The sequence below is a fragment of the Muntiacus reevesi genome, chromosome 21 (assembly GCF_963930625.1).
Source record: "Muntiacus reevesi chromosome 21, mMunRee1.1, whole genome shotgun sequence".
Taxonomy (NCBI): Eukaryota; Metazoa; Chordata; class Mammalia; order Artiodactyla; family Cervidae; genus Muntiacus; species Muntiacus reevesi.
The window spans coordinates 32,718,063-32,744,931 of NC_089269.1; the positions used below are offsets into that span (position 1 = coordinate 32,718,063).

The following is a 26,869-nucleotide window of genomic DNA, read 5'->3' on the forward strand; positions in this document are numbered from 1 at the left end:
TGACCCCTACAATTCGAATGTTGATACGTTGGATATTGTCCCAGAGGTCTCTGAGACTATCCTCAGTTCTTTTCATTCTTTTAACTTATTCTGCTTTTCAGAAGTTATTTCTACCATTTTATCTTCCAGCTCACCAATTCGTTCTGCTTCAGATATTCTGCTATTGAGTCCTTCTAGAGTATTTTTAATTTCAGTAACAGTGTTCTTTGTCTGTGTGATTATTCTTTAATTCTTCTAGGCCTTTGTTAATTGATTCTTGTACTTTCTCCATTTTGTTTTCAAGGTTTTTGATCATCTTTACTGTCGTTATTCTGAATTCTTTTTCAGGTAGTTTGCCTATTTCCTCTTCATTTATTTGGACTTCTGTGTTTCTGGTTTGTTCCTTCATTTGTGTAGTATTTCTCTGCCTTCTCATTTTTTTTTTTTTAACATACTGTGTTTGAGGTCTCCTTTTCCCAGGCTTCAAGGTTGAATTCTTCCTTTTGGTTTCTTTCCTCCTAAGGTTGTGTAAGCTTCATGTAGGGTGATATTTGTGCTGTGTGTGTTTGTCTTTCTGTTTGTTTTTCCTCTGATGGGCAAGGCTGATTGAGATGGTAATCCTGTCTGCTGATGATTGGGTTTGCATTTTTGTTTTCTTTGTTGTTTAGATGAGGCATCCAGCACAGGTTGGTACTGGTGGTTGGGTGATGCTGGGTCTTATATTCAAGTGGTTTCCTTTGTGTGAGTTCTCACTATTTGACACTCCCCAGGGTTAGTTCTCTGGTAGTCTAGGGTCTTAGAGTCAGTGCTGCCACTTCAAAGGCTAAGGGCATGTTCTCTGATCAGGAACAGAGATTCCACAGGTGGCTTGTTATGCCATTAAGTGAGATTAAAGCAACAAAAAATGAACACTGATGAAAGAAATCAAAGAGGACACAAACAGATGGAGAAACATACCATGTTCATGGATTGGAAGAATCAATATTGTCAAAATGGCTATTCTACCCAAAGCAATCTATAGATTCAATGCAATCCCTATCAAGCTACCAACGGTATTTTTCACAGAACTAGAACAAATAATTTCACAATTTGTATGGAAATACAAAAAACCTCGAATAGCCAAAGTAATCTTGAGAAAGAAGAATGGAACTGAAGAAATCAACCTGCCTGACTTCAGACTCTACTACAAAGCCACAGTCATCAAGACAGTATGGTACTGGCACAAAGACAGAAATATAGATCAATGGAACAGAATAGAAAGCCCAGAGATAAATCCACGAACCTATGGACACCTTATCTTTGACAAAGGAGGCAAGGATATACAATGGAAAAAAGACAACCTCTTTAACAAGTGGTGCTGGGAAAACTGGTCAACCACTTGTAAAAGAATGAAATTAGAACACTTTCTAACACCATACACAAAAATAAACTCAAAATGGATTAAAGATCTAAATGTAAGACCAGAAACTATAAAATTCCTAGAGGAGAACATAGGCAAAACACTCTCTGACATAAATCACAGCAAGATCTTCTATGACCCACCTCCCAGAATATCGGAAATAAAAGCAAAAATAAACAAATGGAACCTAATGAAACTTAAAAGCTTTTGCACAACAAAGGAAACTATAAGTAAGGTGAAAAGACAGCCCTCAGATTGGGAGAAAATAATAGCAAATGAGGAAACAGACAAAGGATTAATCTCAAAAATGTACAAGCAACTCCTGAAGCTCAATTCCAGAAAAATAAATGACCCAATCAAAAAATGGGCCAAAGAACTAAACAGATATTTCTCCAAAGAGGACATACAGATGACTAACAAAAACATGAAAAGATGCTCAACATCACTCATTATCAGAGAAATGCAAATCAAAACCACAATGAGGTACCATTACACTCCAGTCAGGATGGCTGCTATCCAAAAGTCTACAAGCAATAAATGCTGAGAGGGTGTGGAGAAAAGGGAACCCTCTTACACTGTTGGTGGGAATGCAAACTAGTACAGCCACTATGGAAAACAGTGTGGAGATTTCTTTAAAAACTGGAAATAGAACTGTCATATGACCCAGCAATCCCACTTCTGGGCATACACACTGAGGAATCCAGATCTGAAAGAGACACGTGCACCCCAATGTTCATCACAGCACTGTTTATAATAGCCAGGACATGGAAGCAACCTAGATGCCCATCAGCAGATGAATGGATAAGGAAGCTGTGGTACATATACACCATGGAATATTACTCAGCCGTTAAAAAGAATTCATTTGAATCAGTTCTAATGAGATGGATGAAACTGGAGCCCGTTATACAGAGTGAAGTAAGCCAGAAAGATAAAGTACATTACAGTATACTAACACATATATATGGAATTTAGAAAGATGGTAACGATGACCCTATATGCAAAACAGAAAAAGAGACACAGAAGTACAGAACAGACTTTTGAACTCTGTGGGAGAAGGTGAGGGTGGGATGTTTCAAAAGAACAGCATGTATATTATCTATGGTAAAACAGACCACCAGCCCAGGTGGGATGCATGAGTCAAGTGCTTGGGCCTGGTGCACTGGGAAGACCCAGAGGAATCGGGTAGAGAGGGAGGTGGGAGGGGGGATCGGGATGGGGAATACGTGTAACTCTATGGCTGATTCATATCAATGTATGACAAAATGCACTGAAAAAATAAAAATTAAAATTAAAAAAAAAATAAATAAAACAACAAAAAATGAGAAAACAAAGATGAACCCCAAATGGCAGTTACAAAGTTAGGCAAATAATAATTAAAATAATGGAATATATACATATACACCCGTGAGCAAAGTCAAAGCAGTCCAGTGTAAATACATTGGACTATTTACATTTAATAGTCCAAGTACAATAGATTGACCTGGCGAACAAAGAAAATCAAAAAATTATATTTACCAGTTAAGAACAAAACTAAAGCACAAACTGGAAAACAAAACTAAAGCCAAATGCCAAGTGGGGAATAAAGCAGTGAAAATAAAACTGGCAAATGTGTTGAAAGGAAAGGAAAGAAAGAATAGATATGCAAAGTTAAACAGAGGTAGATGAAGAAGATTTTTATTATATACAGTAAAGATTATCTGCAAGGGGAAGAGATCAGTAGGAAAGGCAAACAAAGGCATAAATGTAGAAAAAATATAATAAGTTTTAAAAAAATTAGAAGTTAAAATTATAAAAAAGAGAAGAGGGAAAAAATGGAAGGAAAAAGGAAAAGTCCACAGAATGACAAAAGCCCAGTGTAGATGCAGAGGTTTATAGCAACAATAAAAAGTGTGACTGAATATACACATGTACATATACACCCATAAGCAAAATCAAAATAGTCCAACAAAATAAAGTACAATATATTGACCTGACAGACAAAGAAAACCAAAAATTATATCTACCAGAACAAAAGTAAAGCACAAACTGGAAAACAAAACTAAAGCAAGGTGCCAATTGGGGAAGAAAGCAGTGAAAATAAATAAAACTAAGAAATATGTTGAGAGGAAAAGGAAGAAAGAAAAAAGAATAGATATATAAATTTAAGTAGATGAAGAATTTTTTTATACATTAAAGGTTAACTGCGTTGGAAAAGAACAGTAGGAAAGGCAAACAAAAAAACAAATGTATAATGATAGTAATAAGTTTAATAGAAAAAATAATAATAGGTTTAAAAAATTAAAATTAAAAGGAAAAAAAAAGGAAAGCTCCCCAGAACTGCAAAAGCCCAATGTAAAGGCAGAGGTTTATAACTACAATAAAAAAAAGTGACTGAGAAAAAAAAGAAAAGACTCAAAAGCTTAATTAGATTTTTTAGTGCCAATAAAATCGACAACTACGACAAAGAAAAAAAATTCAAAAGTCAAAACATAAGAATATTGTTTTTCATGAGTCACTGCTGTCAGAGTCCTTTCCCTCGCTGGGAGTCACAGTCAACCTCACCTCGCCAGGATGCCGTCCAACACTGATATCTGAACTCGTGGGGCCAGCTCAGATTCTAATGTGGTCCTACTCCTATGTGTTCTTGCCTCCAGTGTCCACAGCTATCAGAACTAGTGTGTTTTCTTTTGTAGAGGCTCTCAATGTCCTATATATTCCATAGACAGAATCTGCCTAGTAGATCGTGTGAATTTCATCTGCAGCTTGTACAGCTGGTGGGAAGGTTTGGGGTCTTCTTCCTTAGTCACATTGCTCCTGGGTTTCAAGTGTGGTTTTATTTCCACCGCTGCATGTGGGTCCTCCAGTGGGGTTTGCTCCTGAGGCTGCCCTGGAGGACTTGGGTTTGCCCCTGTGAAGGCCAGGTGTGGAGGTGGTGCAGCTGCTTGGGTTGCAGGGACTCTGGCAGCACCAGGTACTCAGGGGAGTTGGAGGCTAGGGAGGCAGGAAATACTGTGCTCTAGAAGGGTATGGCAACCAGTATTGGCCAATATGCTCCAATATTCTTGCCTGTAGAACACCCCTGACAGAGAAGCCTGGCAGGCCACAGTCTATAAGGTCACAAAGAATCGGACACTACCGAAGCAACCCTGTGTACATAGATGCAAGACTTTTTTTTGCCTATGGCAGCTCTGGCCCAGTGAGAGTTGCGCATGGAGGTGACACAGCTGCTTGGCTGGCAGGGACCCTGGCAGGGCCAAGTATACAGGGACACGAACTGCCTCTTCCGCAGGAGTTATGGCCCTATCAGAGTCTTTTTTCAAGGGTCTTGTAGCTGGCGATCAGAATACCTCTTTGGCGGTCTTTCTCCACAGCTCCGCCCATTCAGGCTCTTAGAGGGCTCCCTTGCCTGGGGTCCTTCTCTGTTTGCCGTGTCAGGCACATTGAGGGGCCCCCAGCTGGGGTCCTTCTCTGTAAATCAGCGTGTCTGGCGCTTAAAGGGGCACCCTGGGTGGGGTCCTGCTCTGTAGGTTCAGCGCATCTGCCACTTAAAGGGGCCCCTGGCTGGGGTCCTGCTCTGTAGGTTCAGCGCATCAGTCCCTTAAAGGGGCACCCTGGGCGGGGTCCTACTCTAGGTTCAGCGCCTCAGTCACTTAAAGGGGCACCCTGGGCGGGGTCCTACTCTAGGTTCAGCGCCTCAGTCACTTAAAGGGGCACCCTGGGTGGGGCCCTGCTCTGTAGGTTCAGTGTGTCGGTGTTTGATGGATCACTGTCTGTGTGGTTCAGCTGCCAGCCGGCATGTGGAGGAAAAGCTGTGGTGACGGCTTCACCCCCATTTTTGAGAATGTTAGGTTGTACATATTAGGTTGGTGCAAAAGTAGTTGCAATTTTGCATTGTATAACTTTGCCATTCGATGTACATTTTTAAATGTGACTTATGTTGTACATCATTTTAATGCACATTTCTTGCTTTATGTTTTTTGCTAGTGACATTGCTTGCTGTTTATTTTATATGTATTTTAGTCTATAGAAATGACATTTAAAAAAAAAGAAATGACATTAGACAAAAAGCAAATTTGAACTATTTTCTTATTCAAGTTCAAAATGGGTCATAAAGCAGTGGAGACAACTCACAACATCAACAATGCATTTGGCCTGGTAACTGCTAACAGATGTTCAGTGCGGTGGTGGTTTAGGAAGTTTTGTCTAGAAGAGAGCCTTGAAGATGAGGAATGCAGCAGCCAGCCATTGGTTGTTGACAGTGACCAATTGAGAGCCATCATTGAAGCTGGTCCTGCTACTCAAGAAATTGCCCAAAAGCACAACATCAACCATTCTATGGTCGTTTGGCATTTGAAGCAAATTGGAAAGGTGAAAAAGCTCAGTAAGCGGTGCCTTATGAGCTGACCACAAATCAAAAAACTCGTTTTGGTGTGTTATCGCCTCTGATGCTATGCAACAGTAACAAACCATTTCTAATCAGTTTGTGACGTGTGATGAAAAGTGGATTTTATAAGACAACTGCAGTGACCAGCTGTGGCTGGACCGAAAAGAAGCTCCAAAGCACTCCCCAAAGCCATACTTGATTCAAAAAAAGGTCATGGTCACCGGTGGTCTGCTGCTGCTGCTGTGATTCACCTCAACTTTCTGAATCCTGGTGAAACCATTACATCTGAGAAGAATGCTCAGCAAATCAATGAGATGCACCAAAAACTGCAACACCTGTAGACCACATTGATCATTAGAAGGAATCCAGTTCTCCTCCACGACAACCGCATGTCATGCACAGCGGACACTTCAGAAGTTGAATGAATTGGGCTACAAAGTTTTGCTTCATCTGCCATATTCACCAGACCTCTCGCCAACTGAGACTTCTTCAAGCATCTCAACAACCTTTTGAGGGGAAAAGCTTCCACAACCAGCAGGAGGCGAAAGATGCTTTCCAAGAGTTTGTGGACTCCTAGAGCACAGATTTTTATCCTACAGGAGTAAACAAGCATTTCTCATTGGCGAAAATGTGTTGATTGTAATGGTTCCTATTTTGATTAATAAAAGATGTGTTTGAGCCTAGTTATAATGATTTAAAATTCAGGATCTAAAATCATAATTACTTTTGCACCAACCTAAATATATTATTGAAAATACAGTGAACATAGCATAGTAGATTTACCCAGTCAAAATATTTATGAATTTTAACTCACTTGTTTAATTTAAATAAATAAATATATTTTAATTAATAAAATACCTTTAAGTTGACTTCAAATATTTTTACTAGTTTGTACTTTCATTGCTTGTTAGTCAAAATGATATGAAAAGGCTAATAACATTATTTTTTGTATCTCTAATCTTTAGTGAGACTTAGTATCTTTCTGAAATTTTTTGTCTGTTGGTATTTCTTATGTTCACTGACTATCCATTTTTGTACATTTTATAGAGGGTTTTTTTCCCCTTTTAAGTTAAATGAGCATTTCATCTGCTAAGAAATTTGAATCATCTATAATCTTGTAAATTATATTTTGTGATATCTTAACTGCGCCTATTTTTTTATCTTATAAAATACAGCAATATTTCCTTTATGGATTTGAGAGTATATGATCTCTTCCAAAATTATGCTTATCTTTAATTCTATCACTTTTTTTTTATTTGCTTGAATCCCAGATATAAGATTTCAGTTTTTTCCAAATAGAGAAATATCTAGATAGTCCAGACATAATATGATTTATGTTATGTTGACTAATACATTCTTTGCACACAGACTTAAAATGCTATCTCTATCACATAGTATTAAGTATCATTTATAAGTGGGTTCTTTTGGATCTCCCTATTCCATTGATGATTTTTATGTTTTTGAACATTATACATATTTACATTATGTACCATTTATATTTTCACATTTTGTAGGAGAAACACCTTTTAATTTTACCAAAGGAAATTTTGTCAGGTCTCGTTTTTTCTGTCCTGATAATTTTTAATTGCCACCTATGTTCTCAAATCCTTTCAGAATTTGATTGTACCTCATATTATTACAGTGAGGTGGATAATTATATTTCTCAGTATTTTGAGTCTTCTCAGAACAAGATATGCCTCTTCACTTCTTTGGCCCTCTCTTATGTCCTTAAGTAAGGTTTTATTATTTTACTTCAGCATGGTCTTATACCTTCTTTTTAAATCTAATCTTAGATGTGTAGAAATTTTTTCTGTGAATTGAGTTACTTATCCTCAATAATAAATTATTGTTAGAGTATCTTGTAGGAAAGCTAATTACTTGTATTTATTAATATAGTATCAAATTACTTTATTACTTTATTTTTTCTAATAGTTTTCCAGTGGGTTCTCTTGATTATTTCAGTAAGCTGCCTGCTAGTAATTATCTCATTTGTTGTTGTTGTTTAGTCACTAAGTCCTGTCCAACTCTTTTGCGAAACCTGTGGACTGTAGCCCACCAGGCTCCTCTGTCCATGGGATTCCCCAGGCGAGAGTACTGGAGTGAATTGTTGTTTCCTCCTGTAGAGGATCTTCTTGACCCAGGGATCATTTATTCCCTGTCTGTTGCATTGGTGGGCAAATTCTTTACCACTGATACACCAGGGAAGCCCCAGTTATCTCATTACCAGAATAATCTTTGTTACACTTTTTTTCGTGTTTCATTTCTGAAATATATTCAGGCTTTCAGAATATAGTTAAATAATAAAATAATGGTGATAAACTCCTTTGCTTAGTTCTTGAGTTTAATGTGAATGTTTGTAGTGTTTTATTATTAAATAGAATGTGTAGTGTTGGTTTTTAATAGCTCCTCTCTTATAGATTTAAAAATAAAGACAGTTTCTTAAATTTACAGTTAAAGTTTTATTTTAAACTGATTTATATTGGAATTTAGGTATTTTTTTAAATGCATCTATTAGAGATTCTGCACAGATTTCTTCTTAATGCTTAATTCTTGCAAAGGAAGGATCTTAGCATTGATCTATCTTTTTTTAATTCATTATAAACACTATCTCTTCTTATATTTTATGTATACAAGGAAGTTTATCACAATTAGATGTCAGTCTGGGCAAAATTAGCCTTTGTAAAAATATTTGTCAATTTTTAATATTCAGATCATACTAGTTTTATATAATAAAGAAATTTCTCCCTTTTTTATATGTTCAGAGCAGTTTAGATATAGAAGTCATCCGGTCTTTGAAGATTTGCTATAACAGCACAACTCTAATACAAAATGAGCCTAATTCCTTTATTGGGTATAGATTGTAGGCAGCGTTTTCAGTTATCTGTAGTTTTGCTGGGTGTCTTCAGTTTTTCTGCTTTGTAAAGTAATTCTAGTAACTTATATTTTCCTAGATGATCATCTGTTTAATAAAGATGTTATAGTTTATTGGCATAAAGTTATGTGTATTATTCTTTTATAAATTTTAACACTGTTTCCTGTATTTTTGGTATTACCACTTTCCTAATTTCTGATGTTGTTTTTCTCCCATTTTTTGGTCTTCTATTCAGATTTTTGGAAAGAAAAAGCCTTTTGTGGTCTTTATCTAATTGCCACAGTATTTTCTTTCCTCTTTATTTTAGTTTATTTTCTTTTTCTAGCTTCTTGAAATAAATGTTATTTTATATTGCTTAAGTTGAAATTTCCTTTGTACCAATCTGGCTGTGTCCTTTAGATTTTGAGATTTCATATTCCCAATATTATTATAATTTTGATTCCTTTGGTCCAAGAATAGTTTATAGAAGAATACTGTTAAATTCCTAAGTGTTTAGTTTGGGAGTTACCTTTAATTCCTATTTATATAACATACAGTCAAAGACTATAACCTATGTGAGTCTGATCCTCTGGAATTTGAAGTAGATTTTTTGTATTTCTTAGTACACTATCAATTTTTAAAATAAAATGATATATTTAGCTTTCTGAATTTTACTCTAGCTAATCTTGCCTTAGATCTTACTGCCTTCAGAGTATACTATATATTTGTATATTTGGTATTTTAAATAGTCTGTGAAAGTCGCTCAGTTGTGTCCGACTCTTTGCGACCCCATGGACTATACAGTCCATGGAATTCTCCAGGCCCAAATGCTGGAGTGGGTAGCCTCTCCCTTCTTCAGGGGATCTTCCCAACCGAGGGATTGAACCCAGGTCTCCCGCCTTACAGGCTTTACCAGCTTTACCCGCTTTACCAGCTGAACCACAAGGGAAGCCCAGATATAACTTCTATAAGAAATAATACATGTAGAGTATGTTTTATCATGTGATTCAGAAAAGTAGGAAAAAGTCAAACTAGAAATCATTTGGAAGAAGATTTCAAAAAACAGATTTTAACCAGTCTCATTGAATGGATCATGTGTGGCTTGATGGGAGATGTCAAGGACATCATCCACGTAGAGAACTTAAGAAACAAAGGCTTTTCATTTTGTGAGGAGTGGAGCTTGATCTAAATAGAGGAGTAACAGGAAGTAAGACCTAATAGGTAATGTTGAGCCTGATTAGTAGGACCCCATTAAATGTTAACTGTGTATTGTGTAGAGATCTCCTGAATATACCGGCGTGGAACACCTCATTGAAAATTTGAAGGAATAGATATGATGCAGTATATTTTGAAAGTCAGAAAAACTTTTTGAGAAGGAAGTTGATAAACAAAAACATTCATTGCTAATTTATGCTAATAGAATTTAGTATTTTTGTGTTTGAAAAATTGCTCTACAAATTTAGGAGTGGCATTTCTACCTCTACTGGTTTAATAAAACACCTATAAATTGTGAGTTTGGCATTTACTCATTATAATTAGGAGAATCATAAATAGAGCAAAATCAAGAGGTAAACATCTTAAAGCTGACAGATAATCTAAATCTCTAACAGAAATCTGTTTACTATCTATAAAAAAAAAATCACAGCCTGCATTTTGAAGGGAGGTGAGAGAATGGATAATCATTTAGTATTATAATGTCTTATAATCTAAACATATATTATTATTTGAGAGAGAATTTTATTTTGGTCATACCAGTTTCAGCCAAAAGGATAACATCTGAAATATTTAAATACACAAAAACCTTCTGATAGCCTATGGCAATAATTGTCTAAAGGGTCATACAAGGAAAAACAATGACTTTTTTTTTTTACGCTTACTCTCAAATTCAGTATAGTGTAGTTATTAAATAACCATGTGCCTTTTTTTCAAATTGGAAAATTTTTTAATTTCAAATTGGAAAGATTAAAGAGTTTGTAAGCAAAGCATGCAGTAAAGTGAGTCATGATAGCCTTACGTGACAAAAAGAGTTAATTTTCATGGCTGCTTTTTAGCACAGCAATAAAACTTTAGAATGGCATATGTATGTATAAAATAAAGTTGGAATAATTTATTTTAGCTATAGAGTAATTATCTTATTCTATTTATAATGCTAATCTGTATAGAAAGAACTTATTAGCCCCCCCTTAATGAAGTTTAAAAACATATAACTAGAATGTTCCATTTACTGTTTTTCAGGTACATTTTCTCACTTCTGTAAAATACAGCCAAATAGGTGATAGTATCTGGATAACCAAGAATTGCTTAGGAAACGCATGCAAAAAAGCCCTTTCCAATAGAATGGACTGTTTGTAACGTATTTTGCATGTAGCTCCAAATGTCTTATGGTTAGTAGAAAATAATTTAGATATGATATCTAATATAAATAAATATTTTAATTAAAGTTATCTTTAATTATATGGGCTTCTTACATATGGCAGTACTTGATATATATCTCTATACATATTTCTCTGAGCAAATATTTTTCAAATCATTTGCTTATGTGTGGGAACACACATTAGTATTTATTATTTCTCATAATAGTAGTTGCAAATAAAGAAAAGGTAAGCTCAGTATCAAGGTAGTAATAGTGATAGTGTTCATTGATAAACATTACACTGGTAAAATTCAAATATTTTTGAAACAAAAATTTATAGTGAAAAAAAAACCTTACTTTTTTATCCCTTATTTGTAACCTCTGCAGTTAAAGTTAATTGTGGTGGTATTATTATCATCCATTTAAGAGCCAGCCATTTTCTTTCAGATACGAATATTCTAGGAACCTACAGCTCAACCTTAGAATTTTAGATATTAGAGGTGTACTTCAAATGGAGCATAGATTAGGAGATATACCTAGTGTCTCAGTCTTCTGATTCCTCTGAATAGACTTTGACCAAACTCTGATAAGTTTTGCAAAATAACTCATAGTAAGCTTAGATATTTTTAAACTATGGAACATGGGACAGTGTTCTTAGATATACTACTACCTTTTTTGGTAATATTTTAAAAGGATAAAAGCATATTTGAATATAAGGATAATTATAATATTGAAGGATGTGAATTATTATAATTAACTAAGATTGGCATTTTGTTGTATTTTCTAGGCAATTAAGTTGGAATATTCAAGGTTGGTTAAATTGGCCCAAGAAGATACCCCACCAGAAACAGACTATCGTTTACATCATGTAATAGTCTACTTTATCCAGAATCAGGCTCCAAAGAAAATCATTGAGAAAACATTGCTAGAACAATTTGCAGATAGAAATTTGAGTTTTGATGAAAGGTAATTTGAAAATACAAAATGTTAAGTATTTTATTCACGTGCTCAAATTGCCCGTGTTGTTTTTATAGCTCCAAGTGCAATTTTTGAATATGTATTTTACACATACACATATTTCAGTAATGCAGCACAAAGTTTGACTTCACTTAATTTGACTTTACTTAATTCAGTTGCTTTGTAATTTATTTATTTATAATCATGACTTTTAAAACTTTAACCCCAAAATAATTTAGATCATTTTATTACATTTTAATTGTGAACCAAGGTACTGCGATAAGCAATAGAAAGATACACAAAAGAGTATAATATAATTTTCACTGGCCTTTGGGGACTAAAAATTTCAGAAAAATAAAGAATTTCTGAACCTCTGCACTATGGATATTTTGGGCCAGATGATTTTTTTGTTTAGGAGATAGGGGCTGTCCTATAAACTGTAAGATATTTAGTGATGCTCCTGGCCTCGACCCATTAAAGCCAGTGGTACCCCTCAAGTGTTGATAACCCAAAATGTCTCCAGATACTGCCAGATATCCCACCGGGAGCAGAATCATCCTTATTTGAGAACAGTTGGGGAAAGTAATCAATCACAATGCACAAAGTAATTATACATCTTCTGACGTAAAGAGAAGGCTTAGAATGGTTCAATGAATTTTGGTTTACCAAAAAGTTTTTTCTTAGAAGTTCCTATAAAACTCTTTACTAATGTTAAAAATTAAAATTTAATCTAGTTAGAATAAATACTATTTAAAAAAAAAAAATTCAGCCCTCAGGTAAACACCCAAAGTATTGAAGAGTTTTAAAATGTAGAAACATTTATACTACCTTGGAGTTCATGGTAAATACATTTTAATTCTGAAGTAAATGATTATCCTTTCATGAATGTCTCAAAAATACTGAATTCAAAATATGTGTAGTAGAGAAGAGTGTGACGGAAAACAAAGCATCTAGGATTAATTTCTGCCTCATCATGTGTCTGCTGTGAAATTTAGGATTAAGGGAAATAATACAAGTAAATGGTTTTGAGCATTATCTGGTAAATACTCAGTAAGTATTGGCTATAAATGTTGACATCACTTATTTTGTTAAATATAATTGAAGAACTCAGAAATTATGACCCTCTTTTATCTGGGTGGTTAGTGTACTGTGTTCCAACAAGTATATGCTATTGAATTTGGGGAGGATATTTATGAAGTATTCACTTTGACTTTTCAATCTTCTAAAGTTGGTAGCCCTGGCAAGTAAAAATAGTTTGTTTGAGAAATCTAATTTTTCTTGTGCTTGAAATATGGAGTAAACTGTATGTAATAACTATAAATATACTTTGGGGAGATTTCTTTAGCAGTGGTTCTGATCATAAAATCTGTTGAAATGTTGCCATTCCTATCTGAAAGGATAGGCACATTTTGGATATCTTTTTACTATTTATGAATAATATTATTTGGGAGAAGTGAGATGGAGCTTGCTTAATAGAGATACATTATCAATTTTTAAAACCTTTCTTTTTTCATGTTTAATAGAACATAATTTAAAATTCATGTGTAAATATAACATGATGAATTAAAATCATTGCTTCTGTCTTCTTCATATACTTAGTAAATATCCAGTATTGCCCAAAAAACCACAGTTTTCACTTGAGTTATCTGAAATTTGTTTCCTCAAAAATATTGTACAGTGATAGTGGATTTCATTTTCATATGTGTTGGGTAGTTTAATTTTGTGTAAAACACATTTTTTAAGTTTTTATGGATTTTGCTTTTGATTTAGAAATATTTTTTATTTGAAGGTGTCACAACATAATGAAAGTTGCTCAAGCTAAAATTGAAATGATAAAACCTGAAGAAGTCAACATGGAGGAGTATGAGGTAATGTGCCTTTTGGGAGGTTGAACTGTAGGTTGAGGAATTCTTTGATTCAGTATTCCTTCATTTCAGCATAGCTAATAATCACATGAGAAAATTCATCATGAAGGGGTGAAGTAACCTGCCTAAAGTTATCATAGCTTCATGTCACAACTTGATTTAGCAGAACTACATTCTTAAATGCTGTATTACAGTGAAGCCATGCTATATATTTTCTTTGCTTCATATATATATTTTGAGGGGAAGTTAAAAATTTGTTTCAGTCATTGTATGCCTTATGTATTTGTCATTATTGGACAGTGTTGTATGGGAGAGAGCAAACATGTGAGCATTTGTATTGTGCTTGTGGTAATTTTTGTCCACAAAGTTCTCTTTGTGTTAACGTTGGCTTTAAAATTAAGTTGCCAGTTCAAACACCTAGTATTTTGTCAAATTTTTAAGTTTAACTTTCTACATTGCTTTTCCAAAAATTTTTACGTGAATAAATTTTAATTTGCATTCATGAGTGCCTTTGAGTAGTGATTGGTCACGTTTGCAAGCCTGATTACTTTATATTCCCTTAAACAATTAGTATAATTCACTACATTTAACAGATAAAAGGAAGGATACAGAAAAACATTCATTTTTGCTCAAAACTCTTAGCTAACCTGGAATGCAAGGTAACTACTTTAGTCTACTAAAGAGTGTCTTGGAAAACAAAAACTAACAGAACTACCATAAAAATCATACTGAAATCTGAACATTGAAAACTTTCCTTTTGTGATCAAGAAAGGACAGGGATGTACGCCAGTTCTGTTCAACACTGCACTGGAAGTTTAAGCAGTGCAGTGAGGCAATAAAGATAAGGCAGAAAGGAAGAGACTGCAAGAGACGAAACCAAGCTCTCATTGTTTGCAGATGTTTTGTGTATAAAGAGAAAAAGCTACAGATAAATTTATTGGAGATAAATGAAGATATAAGAGAGCTGTGTAAAATACAAATCTATGTCAAATATCTGTTTTATTTCTTTATAGCAGTAGCAAATATTCAGATAGAAATTCTGAATTTCTATCCAATCCAAAATGATGGTGTACCTGAAAGCAAATTTAATAAAAGATGTGCATAATTTTAGGAGATGTTATAAAGAAGATCTAAGTAAATGGATGTATGTATTTGGAATGTATGTGTTTGTATGTATGTATGTGTTTGGAAAACTTGGTGTTGTAAAGATGTCGGTTTTCCACAGAATGGTTTATTGAAACTGTTCAGTTTCTAACAAACTTCTAGCAAGTTGTTTTATGGAGCTTAATAAGCTCATTCAAAAATTTTATGGAAATGCAAACATTCTAGTCTCAGCATTCTTACAGAACAAGGTAGGAAGGCTATTTTCACTTGAAATCAATATAAACTATCTTAACTTTTATACTTTATAATAATATTATCATAAGAACAGATAAATTTGAATTATAAAGCAAAATAGAAAACCTGGGAACATAGCCACAAAAAAAAATGGACACATAATACATGCCAGAGATACAGGCAAATTGGTTGCTAATTCTACCCTTGTCTCCAAGATTCAAGTTACATGGAACTTGATTTTAATTGTTATTTGCTTCTGCAGTCCCTCCACCAGTTTGCTTCTTCAGATTGGATTCTGCATATTTTTATTCTGAAAATTTCTCATATTTTTTCTAATTGCAGAGCCATTAAATCTTATAGGTATTTACATGACATGTTTTTCGATTTCGTATATCCCACATATCTTTGTCTTGCTCTGAGTCACATATCAGTAATCCTTGGCCTGCAAACCAAATCCAGATCATCATCTGCTTTTATAAATAAAGTTTTATTGAAACACAGGCCATTTGTTTAGATATTGAATACAAGCACTTTCACACTACAACCGCAGAATTGAGTAACTGCAACAGAGACTGCATGGCCTGCGAAGCCTAGAATATTTATTGTCAAACCCTTTAAAGAAGAAGTTTAAGTTAAGTCACTCAGTCATGTCCGACTCTTTGCGACCCCGTGGACTGTAGTCCACCAGGCTCCTCCGTCCATGGGATTCTCCAGGCAAGAATACTGCAGTGGGTTGCCATTTCCTTCTCCAGGGAATCTTCCCAACCCAGGGATCGAACCCAGGTCTCCCACATTGCATGTAGACGCTTTAGCCTCTGAGCCACCAGAAGCTAACCTCCTGAAAACTTCTAAGGTGAATCTAATGATAACAGTAGCAGTTTGAATACTTCCCCCAGAAAAGCTAACTATATGCTTAAAGATAAATTTTGCCTTTATTTGTTACTAATGTCTTCTATCCCTGTGGCTTAGTTAGTAAAGAAATCTGCCTGCAATGCAAGAGATCTGGATTTGATCCCTGGGTCAGGAAGATCCCCTGGAGAAGGGAATGGCAACCCACTCCAGTATTCTTGCCTGGAGAATTCCATGGACAGAGAAGCCTGGTGGGTTACAGTCCATGGGTTTGCAAAGAGTCAGACAGGACTGAGTGACTAACACTGTCACTTTCAATAGTATGAATAGTATGAAAATTTTGCCTTTTTAAATTAAAATGATTTATATTCAAGGAGAATATATCAATAGTGACTAGTAACTGATCTATATGTATCTTGCTTTCATTTATTTACAATAAAATGTGTATAAAAGCTTTCACATATTGAATTTTAGTTATGATTTTCCTTGAATCAATTTTTAGAATTGTAGATTGTGTTTTCTAGAATTGTAGATTGTGAATTCTGAATCATTTTGTTATATGACATGCTCAGTAATTGTGGGTGTTTTGGAGAGGAGCTGTGAAATGCTTCTATCTTTTTCACTTTATCTCAGTTGAAAAGATTACTAAGCATCCACATTTAAAATTTATCACAAATATTGCAAAATTAAAAGATTAAATTTATTACATTTTTTATTTTTCTTTCAGTTCCTTAAAACTGTTTCAAATAGCAGTCTTCAAGCTTTGATTCCTATTAGTTAGCTTCATTTACCTTCTACATTCAATGTAATTTAGGTTCTATGATATTTTTTTAAATGTGGTATTGTTGCTTTACATTATACTAGTTTCAGGTGTTCAGCATAGTCGTTCAGTGCAGTTACAGATAATACTCTACTAAAACGTATTACAAGATAATTGCTATAGTTCCCTGTGCTGCACAATATGTCCTTGTTGTTCATCTATTTTATACATACTTTACGTTTCCTAATTCTGTACTTGTACTGTGCTCCTCCTCCTCCTCCTCTCCCCATGGGTAACACTATGGAGGTTCCTCAAAAAACTGAAAATAATTCAGCAATTCTCTCCTGAGTATATGCCTGGAAAAAAATTGAAAACAGAAATTTGAAAAGATTATGCACCCCAAATATTCTCTGATAATATCTTAATAAACTTTTACACTGAAGAATTTTTGAGAGACAAATGGCCTACCTATTGATTATCTTGCCTTTTATGTCTTCTGTCTTCTAGTGAGATTGTTTAATTTCTCTCATCAGTGTCTACAATTTTTACCTTTATTTTTATACTGCCAGGTTTGTATGTAAGAAATTAAAGCTTTGATTTAGGTCTAGTTTATCTTCAATTTTGAACTCTCTGCTTCTGTTAGTTCAAGTAGTTATCGTAAAATGTAATTATAAGTAGTTTTCATTGTAGTTTTAATATCTATATACTTTTAATATTCTTTCACCTACAGGAGTGGCATCAGGATTATAGAAAATTCAGGGAAACAACCATGTATCTCATTATTGGGCTAGAAAATTTTCAAAGAGAAAGGTAAGGCAAAATGGACACACATGATAAGAAAAGCTAAATTCTTATATTCTATTCAGATGTGACCTCATCTCTCAAAGATTTTATTCACAATATATATTTTCAATAAACTTTATTTTACAGCTGTCTTAAATTTACTGTTGCAAATTGCACAGTTAATACAAAGAATTCCCATATACCCCATATACAATATATTTTCCATTTGAAATTAAATTTGTAAAGTTAGCATTATTATCGTTGATTTTATCAGCTCTCAGGCACTACAGTTGAAGTTTAGAATGAAATAGGATTAGATTGAAGCCTAGATTTGGTAGGGACCAAAGCAGCTGGTTTTCTTCCCCTGGGATTCCCTTGTGGCTCAGCTGGTAAAGAATCTGCCTGCAATGCAGGAGACCCTGGTTCAATTCCTAGGTCGGGAAGATCTGCTGGGAGAAGGGATAGGCTACCCACTCCAGTATTCTTGAGCTTCCCTTGTGGCTCAGCTGGTAAAGAGTCCACCTGCAATGCAGGAGACCTGGGTTCGATCCCTGGGTTGGGAAGATCCCCTGGAGAAGGAAAAGGCTACGCACTCCAGTATTCTGCCCTGGAGAATTCCATGAACTATAGTCCATGGGTTTGCAAAGAGTCCGACATGACTGAGCAACTTTCACATTCACTTTCAAAGCAGCTGGTAGCCAGCAAGTGGAATTCTTTGTATTTGCCAACATCCAACTTCCTGTCACTAGCCTTTTTCCTGTTCTTTCTGAGTTTAATCTTGATTGCAAATTAGAGAATGTTTCTAATGTGTCTCTTTTTTCTGAAATTCCAGGTACTGTAAAAAATATAACTTTAGAAAACTGATCACTTGTCTTCTAAATATTGCAGCTGTAAATATTTTAGATCACTTCTCATACAAATTACAGGTGATTTTAAAGGAATTTCTACTTACCAAATTGTTATTGTTACTGAGAAGAAAGGCTGCATATTGATTATTGAGCGCTATAGATTATTAGCTAATTGCATTTATTTATTATCCACATACTCATATCCTTTAAAATTAATTTACTTGACTAGGGATTTTTTAAGTGCCATGTTTAAAATGCACTGTAATATTGCCACCAAGTAAAAAGGATATTGATTTCTTTTTTCTTTTTTATTGTGTATTTTACCTCCACTAGAAGTAGTAATGCTCTTTTTTTAAATGCCAACATGGAGTATTACTTCTAGAGCTACGCTGTACAAGATGGTGGCTCACAAGCCATGTAGGACAATTTAATCTAATTAAAATTTTTAAAACTTCTCAGTTTGTCAGTCATACTAGCCGCATTTTAGATGCTCAGTAGTCACATCTGACTAATGGATGCCATTCTGGCCAGCACAGACACCACTTCCATTACTGCAAGAAGTTCTACCAAACAGTGCCACTCTGTTCATTGGACCAAGCACAATGCCATCAAAATCTTAAAAGTTAATACGTAAAAGTAGAAAAGTAAAAAGTAATATTAATACTTGGAGACAAATTATTAAAGTACTAGTGATTGTGTACTTTTGAGATAATTCACTTTGGTCAGCTGAAGTAGAAAACATTTTGATCAATAGCTCTCTTTTATAAAATCATATTTAGGTCAACATTTTATTTCTTTAATAGGAATATTCTAATTTGCTTTAGGATTTTAGAGATTAACATTTCTAAGAAAAATATTAATATGCCCTTACAATAGAATAGAGCGTGTAAAAGGCTTTTCCATTTAACAGATAAAGAAACTAGGTTCCAACGTGATACAATAACTTTGCCAAGGTCACACAGCTGACTAGGGAGAGAAAAATTGAAATAAAGGCCTCTGTGTTCTTACATTATTTAATGATATAAGAAAAGGACAAAATGTATTCATTATCTCAGTAAGAACTAAAAAGATGAAACTTTTTCCCTTCCTCTCTGCATCTCTTCAGCTTTTCTGAGCTAGTGTTTGTTAAGGACTTTCAATAAATTGTGTTTAAATTTCATAATTAATCTTAAATATATTCTTGTTGGTAAAATGAATATTCTTAGCATAGCAAATGTTTATTATTAAATTGAAAATATCAGGAAATTTGTGATTGTGGCAAATAATATTTATCAAATTTTGTAAAAAGAAATGTTAATTATACCACAAATATAGTGGTTACCATAACTAGCAGTATATAAGATGTTGGCAAAATGCTCTGTCAAACTTTTTTTTTAATGAAAACATAGCACTTGAAAGCCATAAATTGAATATTTATTAATGGGCTATTGATACTTCTATGAGTAGTGAAATGAAATCGTGTTTTTAGGAGCCATAATTTCACAGCAGTAAGGCTGTGACGCCTTACTCCAGTAATGCCAGGCTCCATGGCGTTAATTTATCTTAAATAAGATTTTGTAACTGGACTGCTGAATTTTATTCTGATTTACTTGAAACGGAAGCACTTTAAGGGCTGATAAAATGTGGAACATTCTGTGTACTTCACTAGAAAATTGGAATAAGTTCATGGTTTCAGAGCTATTCTCAGAGAGATGACTCAGTTCTAGAAAGCCAGATATGGATGTCATTCCAGGGAGACCTTTCAGCTGGGAACTTAATGGCTGTAAAAGGAAAGGTAGATGTGCTAGCAGACTAATTCAACTTAGTGGCACAAGACAGCATTTAATACTCTTGTCAGTCTCTAAACAAAAAAAGCTTTAGCTGAGACTATACCCATATTATTTCAAAATAAGATTTCATGCCCTAAATTTATGCAAAAACAAATCCCTGGGAAAAGATGTTTTCAAAAAATATTTAAAAGAACATATGTTTAATGAAGTAGTTTCAGGTGTGTAATTTGATTTGTCATGAATGAGTATGTTTATTTCCCCATAATTCTACATTTAACATTTTGACTGTGTAATTGACTTGTTTGTGTCTGAGCACCTGAAATTAACAAACAGTAGCAATGATGGGCAGTATTACTTAAAGAATTATAAAGCATTGTTTCTGTACAGTGTTTTACTTCTTAGTATGTTGCATTTTTCAGAATTTGTAAGATATGCTATGAGTAGAAAAATTGGCTCATAGGCGATATCTTAAAACATCTTTCATATTTCAGTTATCTTAGATATATTGTTTTTGTTTTAGTCACTATGTCAAGCCTGACTCATTTGTGACATCGTGAACTGTAGCCCGCCAGGCTTCTCTGTCCATGGGATTCCCCAGGCAAGAATACTGGAGTGGGTTGCCATGCCCTTCTACAAGGGATCTTCCTTACCAAGGGATCAAACCTGTGTCTCCTTAATGCGGGCAGATTCTTTACCACTGGGCCACCAGGGAAGCCCATACAGATATACACCTGTATATATTTGTCCTACAGCATGTTAGGGGAGGAATACTCATTTTAGAGGCAAATATAATACTGAAATATTTGTGTCATATTCCCTTTTTAAAACTTAGTTTGAACTTCAAAAGGTCTAGAGTTGTAGCAATATTAAATATTAAACAAAGGCCTAACCCTGTCTGCCTAGTAGATTTCCCAGATTTGGAAGCATTTTTCCCTTTCTACTTCACCCAGCTCCTTTGGATATTCTACCCTCTGTTAATTTTTCTCAATGACTGTAACTGTGCCCTCACATAGGGGAAAAAAAAAAGTGACTAAAAATAGTCATTGATTTAACCAAATGATGTTTGTGATAAGCAAAGTAACCTGATCAAACCCTCAAACAAAATGTTATGGTGTTGCTAAAAAAGTAGACTGTTGACTTTCATGTCAGTGTTAATTTTGAATCTAAATGGAAAGAATTAGCAAAGAAGACAAAAGGAACTCTCTGAATTAATCAGTTTGACCTTTTTCTCCCAGTTTTTTCTAACTTCCTAGCTCAATTTTTTTTTTGGTTTTTGGGTTTTTCTTTGTTTTAGTTTTAAAACAACTATCTACTACCTTCACATGTGGCTGTTGCTCCAGAGATACTCTCAGGCATACAATGTATCTTCAGATGTCTTATTTTAATGTTGATTTGGATAAAATTTAAATATATACTTAAAATGTTTTGTAATTGTAGTTGCCCTTCTTTTGCAAAAATAAAATACTAATGCTGTACTTCTGTTTTTTAAGTTATATAGATTCCTTGCTATTCCTTATCTGTGCTTATCAGAATAATAAAGAACTGTTGTCCAAAGGCCCGTACAGAGGACATGATGAAGAATTGATATCACATTATAGAAGAGAATGTTTACTAGTAAGTTGAAGCCACATAATGTGTATTTATCATATTGTTTTACATTGGGCAGTTTTTCAGACTCATGTAAGTGACTATAAATTCTGATGGGGTAATTGTCATGATGATGTCTGTCTTCTGGGTCTGCTTCCTTGAGGTGGGAGAATACACTCAATTCTTTATCCCATTTTCTTTAAGAATCTTAAGTTTTACAGATGATAAATAAGAAGTGTTCTTAAAATGAGATCAGAATAATTAATTTTTATATCTAGTTTTCTTCTCATTCTACCATTCCCTTTTTTGATGCAGAAGAGGTGCTGAATGGTATGATAAGTTATCATTATTATTATTCCAGAAAAAGTATAGATTTTTTCTGAGTTTTTATAAAGAGTATATGTGGTGTACATAATTGTTAAATAATTCATTGTAATATAAAGTTTTTTTTCCATCTAGTCATTGAAATTTTTTCCTCAAGTATTTTTACTGTGTATGTGCTGAAATATTGCTGTTATGAACTTAAATATTTTCAGCAGTTGTTTTTACCCACCAGTTTGCTTTCTGGATATCTGGAATATTCTGTTAATGTTTCTTGACTTTGCTTATCTTTACATAAAGGTGTGCAAGAGTATATCATTTTTGAGCCAATATAGATTACTTGGTTTACGTGTACTTTAAAAAGACTTTCAGTAGGTGTACTGCTGAAATGTTTTCTTTCAGTAGAACTGCATAGTATATGTTAATTGTAGTCTGCATTATGTCTTAAGAATTTTTGAATGGCAACAGTGGAAGCTTGTGATTTTGTTATTTTTCTCTTAGCTCATTTTATTGCATTTGAGTATATTTTAAGACTAATTATTGATGGTTTGTATCCATCAAGGATGGTATTCTTAATTTGTTGTTCTTTAGTCATTAAGTCATGTCTGACTTTCTTGTGACCCCATGGACTGTAGCCCGCCAGGCTCCTCTGTCCATGGAATTCTCCAGGCAAGAATACTTGAGTGGGTTGCCATTTCCTTCTCTAGGGGATCTTCCCGGCCCAGGGATCAAATCTGCATCTCCTGCATTGGCAGGAATTGTATTCAGGTGTATAATTCATGCATTGAATGAATCAAAACAATTTTTAATGTAAAACTTTGCAGTGTTGGAATATTGAAATATTCTGGTAAACCTATTTTAAATATAAGCACAACTAAAATACTGTCTACCATTATGTAGACAGTGTTTATATTATGGTAAGCAGTGTTTATCATTTTATGTTAGTAAGCCAGCTGCATGTTTTGTTTCACACAGGAATTTAAATGAAGCTTCAGGAGAATTTTAGTGTTCCTTTTAGGTGTTTTCTTTTTTCCTTTTTTAGTTTTTTTTTTTTTAATTGAGCGTTTACTGAGTATCAGATTCTGAGGGAGCAAAGATAAGATCCATTATTATATCCTAAGAGAATTCAATCTGGTGAGAGATGTATACAAGTAATTTTTATATTTCAGAATAAGTATTGTTATGAGAAATACGCAACATAATATGCTTGGAATTGTTGGAAGAAGTTTAAGAAATAAGATAGACACTGATCTGTATCCTGATAGATAAATAGGCATTTTGTGTCTTGTAGAGAAGGGGCAAGAAACTCTAGACAAAGGAATATCATAGGAAGAGACATGGAGAGTGTACAACAGAAAATGAAGATAAGTCTATTGTGGCTTAGTTATGAGAAACAAGTTTAGGTGGAAGTGATGAAGCCAATAGTGTTTGTTGATGTCAAACTGTGTAGAAGCTTATGCACCATTCTCATGAGTTGGTTGTAAAGTTGGAATAAATTGGGCATGATCAGTTTTGTTTTTAGAAAATAATTCTGGCAGTAGTATACTTGAATATGGACTAGAATGGAGTAAAGATTGAAACAAAGAACCCTAGAAAAGATAGACAGGGAAAAGAGGAAGAGTCTCAACTAAGAGGTACAGTATGAAAGAGAAGCTATATAAATGGTAAAGGAAGTGATTGGTAACTATTAGATGAGTGGAAAGAAGGAAATAGAGGCATTAAAGCCTCATGACTTACTAGTTCTGTTCTGTCTTTGGCTTTGGGTACTCTTTAAGAGGATGAATAAGGCTGGCTTTGGACATAACTATGCTTAAGTTGTTTCTAGGATCTGTTTTGATTTAGTAAACATAACATCACATTTCAGAGTAATAATGTCTTTGAATGCAAATTGTAAAAGTTATACTATATACTTAAAGGCTTATCTCATTTAATCCTCTTAGCCAATATGTGAGGAGCATTATATAGTATGCCATTTTTCATATAAAGACGCTGAAGCCGGGAAATTAGTTGTTTGCTGCCTGTTAGATAATTACTTAGTGGCTGAATTGGACAAGAATGTCATAAACCTAAGAAATAATATGATTTTTGTAATTTAAATTCTTCTTAAAATATAAAGATTATTTAAAAATCATACTCTTCCTTCTGTAAACATGAGATTTCGGACATAAACATCTTATGGGCAGGTGGGAGGGAGGCTCATGACAGAGAGGAATATGTATTTTTATAGCTGATTCACATACACAACATTGTTAAAGCAATCATTCTCCAGTTTACAAAAGTGTTTTAAGTCTTATTATACCTGTATATTTTTTCTATCTCCCATGTCTGTATTTCTTATTTCATGGATTTCTTTCTTCTGTTTAATTAGATGTCAGCATGCTTGGCCTCTGCTCCAACCTGCCACTTGTTTTTGTAAATGAATTTTTACTGAAACATAGCCCTGCCTGCTCATTTACATATGACTGTCTTGGTGCAACAATATTAATGTCATTGCAACAAAGACTATGTATAGCCCTCAGATCCTAAAATAGTTCCTGTTTTGTCCTTTACAGAGAAAATTTTACTGACCCCTATATTGTAACAGATTGTAAGCTCCATTAGAGTTTTCTTACTAATCATTTGGGTACCCCTGCAACTAAAACAGTTTCTGGCACATTGCATGTACTGAGTAAGAATTTTTTGAAGAAACGAACGATTTAATTGATTACCTCTATATTTTTGTATCAAGAAATATAACAGTCCCTGTTCAGTTGACATTTATGGAAAAGATGAGTTTTTCAAAATTAATATGGAATCTGAATTTCTTTGCTTTTAAAATTACTTTGCGTGCTTAACGTATTTTAGAATTGGGGTAATTCACCTCTAGAGAATTAATTTTAAAATGATTCCTATAGTGATGATCAAAGTAAAATAAACTGAATATGAACTTTAAAAATGTGACAGCAGTGTTTCTCTAACTTTTTTTTTTTTTTTTGCTCTTGTTTCTGTTGTAACATGCATATCCTTTTCTAAGAAACTTTTCTCACTCCATAAGCTGAGGTTGCTTTTTCTGATTTCCATTTGTTCTATTACTGTTTGCAAACATGCTTATTATGTTGCCTTCATTATTCACACTCTGAGATATTTTTATTTAATTGAAAGAGGAAACAAACCTGTTTTTTTTCTCTCTCTCTCTTTCTCTCTCACTGCATTAAGAAATTAAATGAGCAAGCTGCAGAACTGTTTGAATCTGGAGAGGATAGAGAAGTAAACAATGGTTTGATTATCATGAATGAATTTATTGTCCCGTTTTTGCCCCTGTTATTGGTGGATGAAATGGAAGAGAAAGACATACTTGCTGTGGAAGATATGAGAAATCGATGGTGTTCGTATCTTGGACAAGAAATGGAATGTAAGTTGAAACAATGCTAGTGGCTTCCTGAGTTGTTGGGATTAAAAGCTGTTAGAATTAGATGTTAGTTATTATCATTTTTATCTTTTGTGACATTGTTACATTCATATGATTTTTTTTTCTTGTTTACAGACTAAGCTGTACATATTGCTGTTTGCCATTCATGTTTTACTTCTTCCTCCTACATGGCAATGATTTTGCACGCTTTGAAAGAGAACATCAGCTGCCTACTCTAAATTAATAAATCGTGTTGAAGATAATTTTTCTCCCTGTCAGCTTTTAGTTATATCTGATTGTTTGTATTTGCAGCAAACCTCCAAGAGAAGCTGACAGATTTTCTGCCAAAGCTGCTCGATTGTTCTACGGAGATTAAAGGTTTCCATGAGCCGCCGAAGTTACCTCCGTACTCCACACATGAACTCTGTGAGCGATTTGCCCGCATCATGCTGTCCCTCAGTCGGACTCCTGCTGACGGAAGATAAACTGCACATACTCCCCTGAACACACTGTGTAAACGTTTTTAGTTCTTAGCCTTTGCCTTCCTGTCACAGGGTTTGCTTGTTGCTGCTATAATTTTTAACTTTTATTTTAATAACTGCAAAAGACAAATTGACTCTACAGACTTTAGCCAAACTGCAAACAATAAAGCAGAGAATCGCATGGCACTCAGACTGTGTTTTAACCAGAACTGATGTACAATTACCAATCCGATTGATTTTATTATGGCAAGACCATGCTTTTGCCACTTTTCTGTTACAGTGTTACTTTGCTTTTATCTCTTCTTGATCTGCAGCTTTCCATTCAGTCTGGATCCTCCGTGACTATAGCCATTTAAGTGTTCAGCACTGTGTACAATACATAATATTTGGTAGCTTGTAAATGAAATTAAAGAATAAAGTTTTATTTATGGCTACCTATGTGTTTGTAAGCAGGTATATTATATATTAGTGTATTTTTTTAGTTATATAAATGAATCTTTTCCTGGGGATTGTTTATGGGTGATTAACAGATTAATACAGACTTTTAGTTTTGTTCTAATGTTAGCACAGTAGAAATTTACTGAGTATTTGATACTTAAATATTATATCTATATTTTTGACTAAGTTGTTATACTTAGTATGGCACCTAAACCTGTTTTGAATTCAAATCAGGTTTTAACTGTAGTGAGCGGCTGATATTTAAGTCAACCACACTGAAACTTTAAACCTTTTCTTAGATTAACCTTTAAATTTTTTTAATGTATTTACATATAATATAGCAAGGTGATTATTTCAAGAGATACCAGAAAAAAGTACTTGAATAAGGGCTATTTAATAGTGGAACTTATAAGAACTATGTATAAGTATATATTAAATATATATATATATATACACACACACACACACACATACATACACACACACACACACACATTCTTCATAATGGAGGACGGTGTTTGCATTATATAATTCTATTT

General features: G+C 34.1%; 1 protein-coding gene across 3 annotated transcripts in view; it reads left to right on the top strand.

Moving 5' to 3' along the window:
* The window catches only part of USP25 (ubiquitin specific peptidase 25), a 157,262-nt gene extending 130,936 nt beyond the window's left edge, over positions 1 to 26,326 (top strand). For all 3 annotated transcript variants that reach the window (XM_065913813.1, XM_065913815.1, XM_065913814.1), the window contains 6 exons: positions 11,733 to 11,911; positions 13,692 to 13,770; positions 17,445 to 17,524; positions 21,605 to 21,728; positions 25,218 to 25,413; positions 25,723 to 26,326. In XM_065913813.1, coding sequence (XP_065769885.1) covers positions 11,733 to 11,911; positions 13,692 to 13,770; positions 17,445 to 17,524; positions 21,605 to 21,728; positions 25,218 to 25,413; positions 25,723 to 25,895 — 831 coding nt within the window. In that variant the 3' untranslated portion in view covers positions 25,896 to 26,326. The remainder of the gene's footprint in view (positions 1 to 11,732; positions 11,912 to 13,691; positions 13,771 to 17,444; positions 17,525 to 21,604; positions 21,729 to 25,217; positions 25,414 to 25,722) is intronic.
* Positions 26,327 to 26,869: the final 543 nt, after the last annotated feature.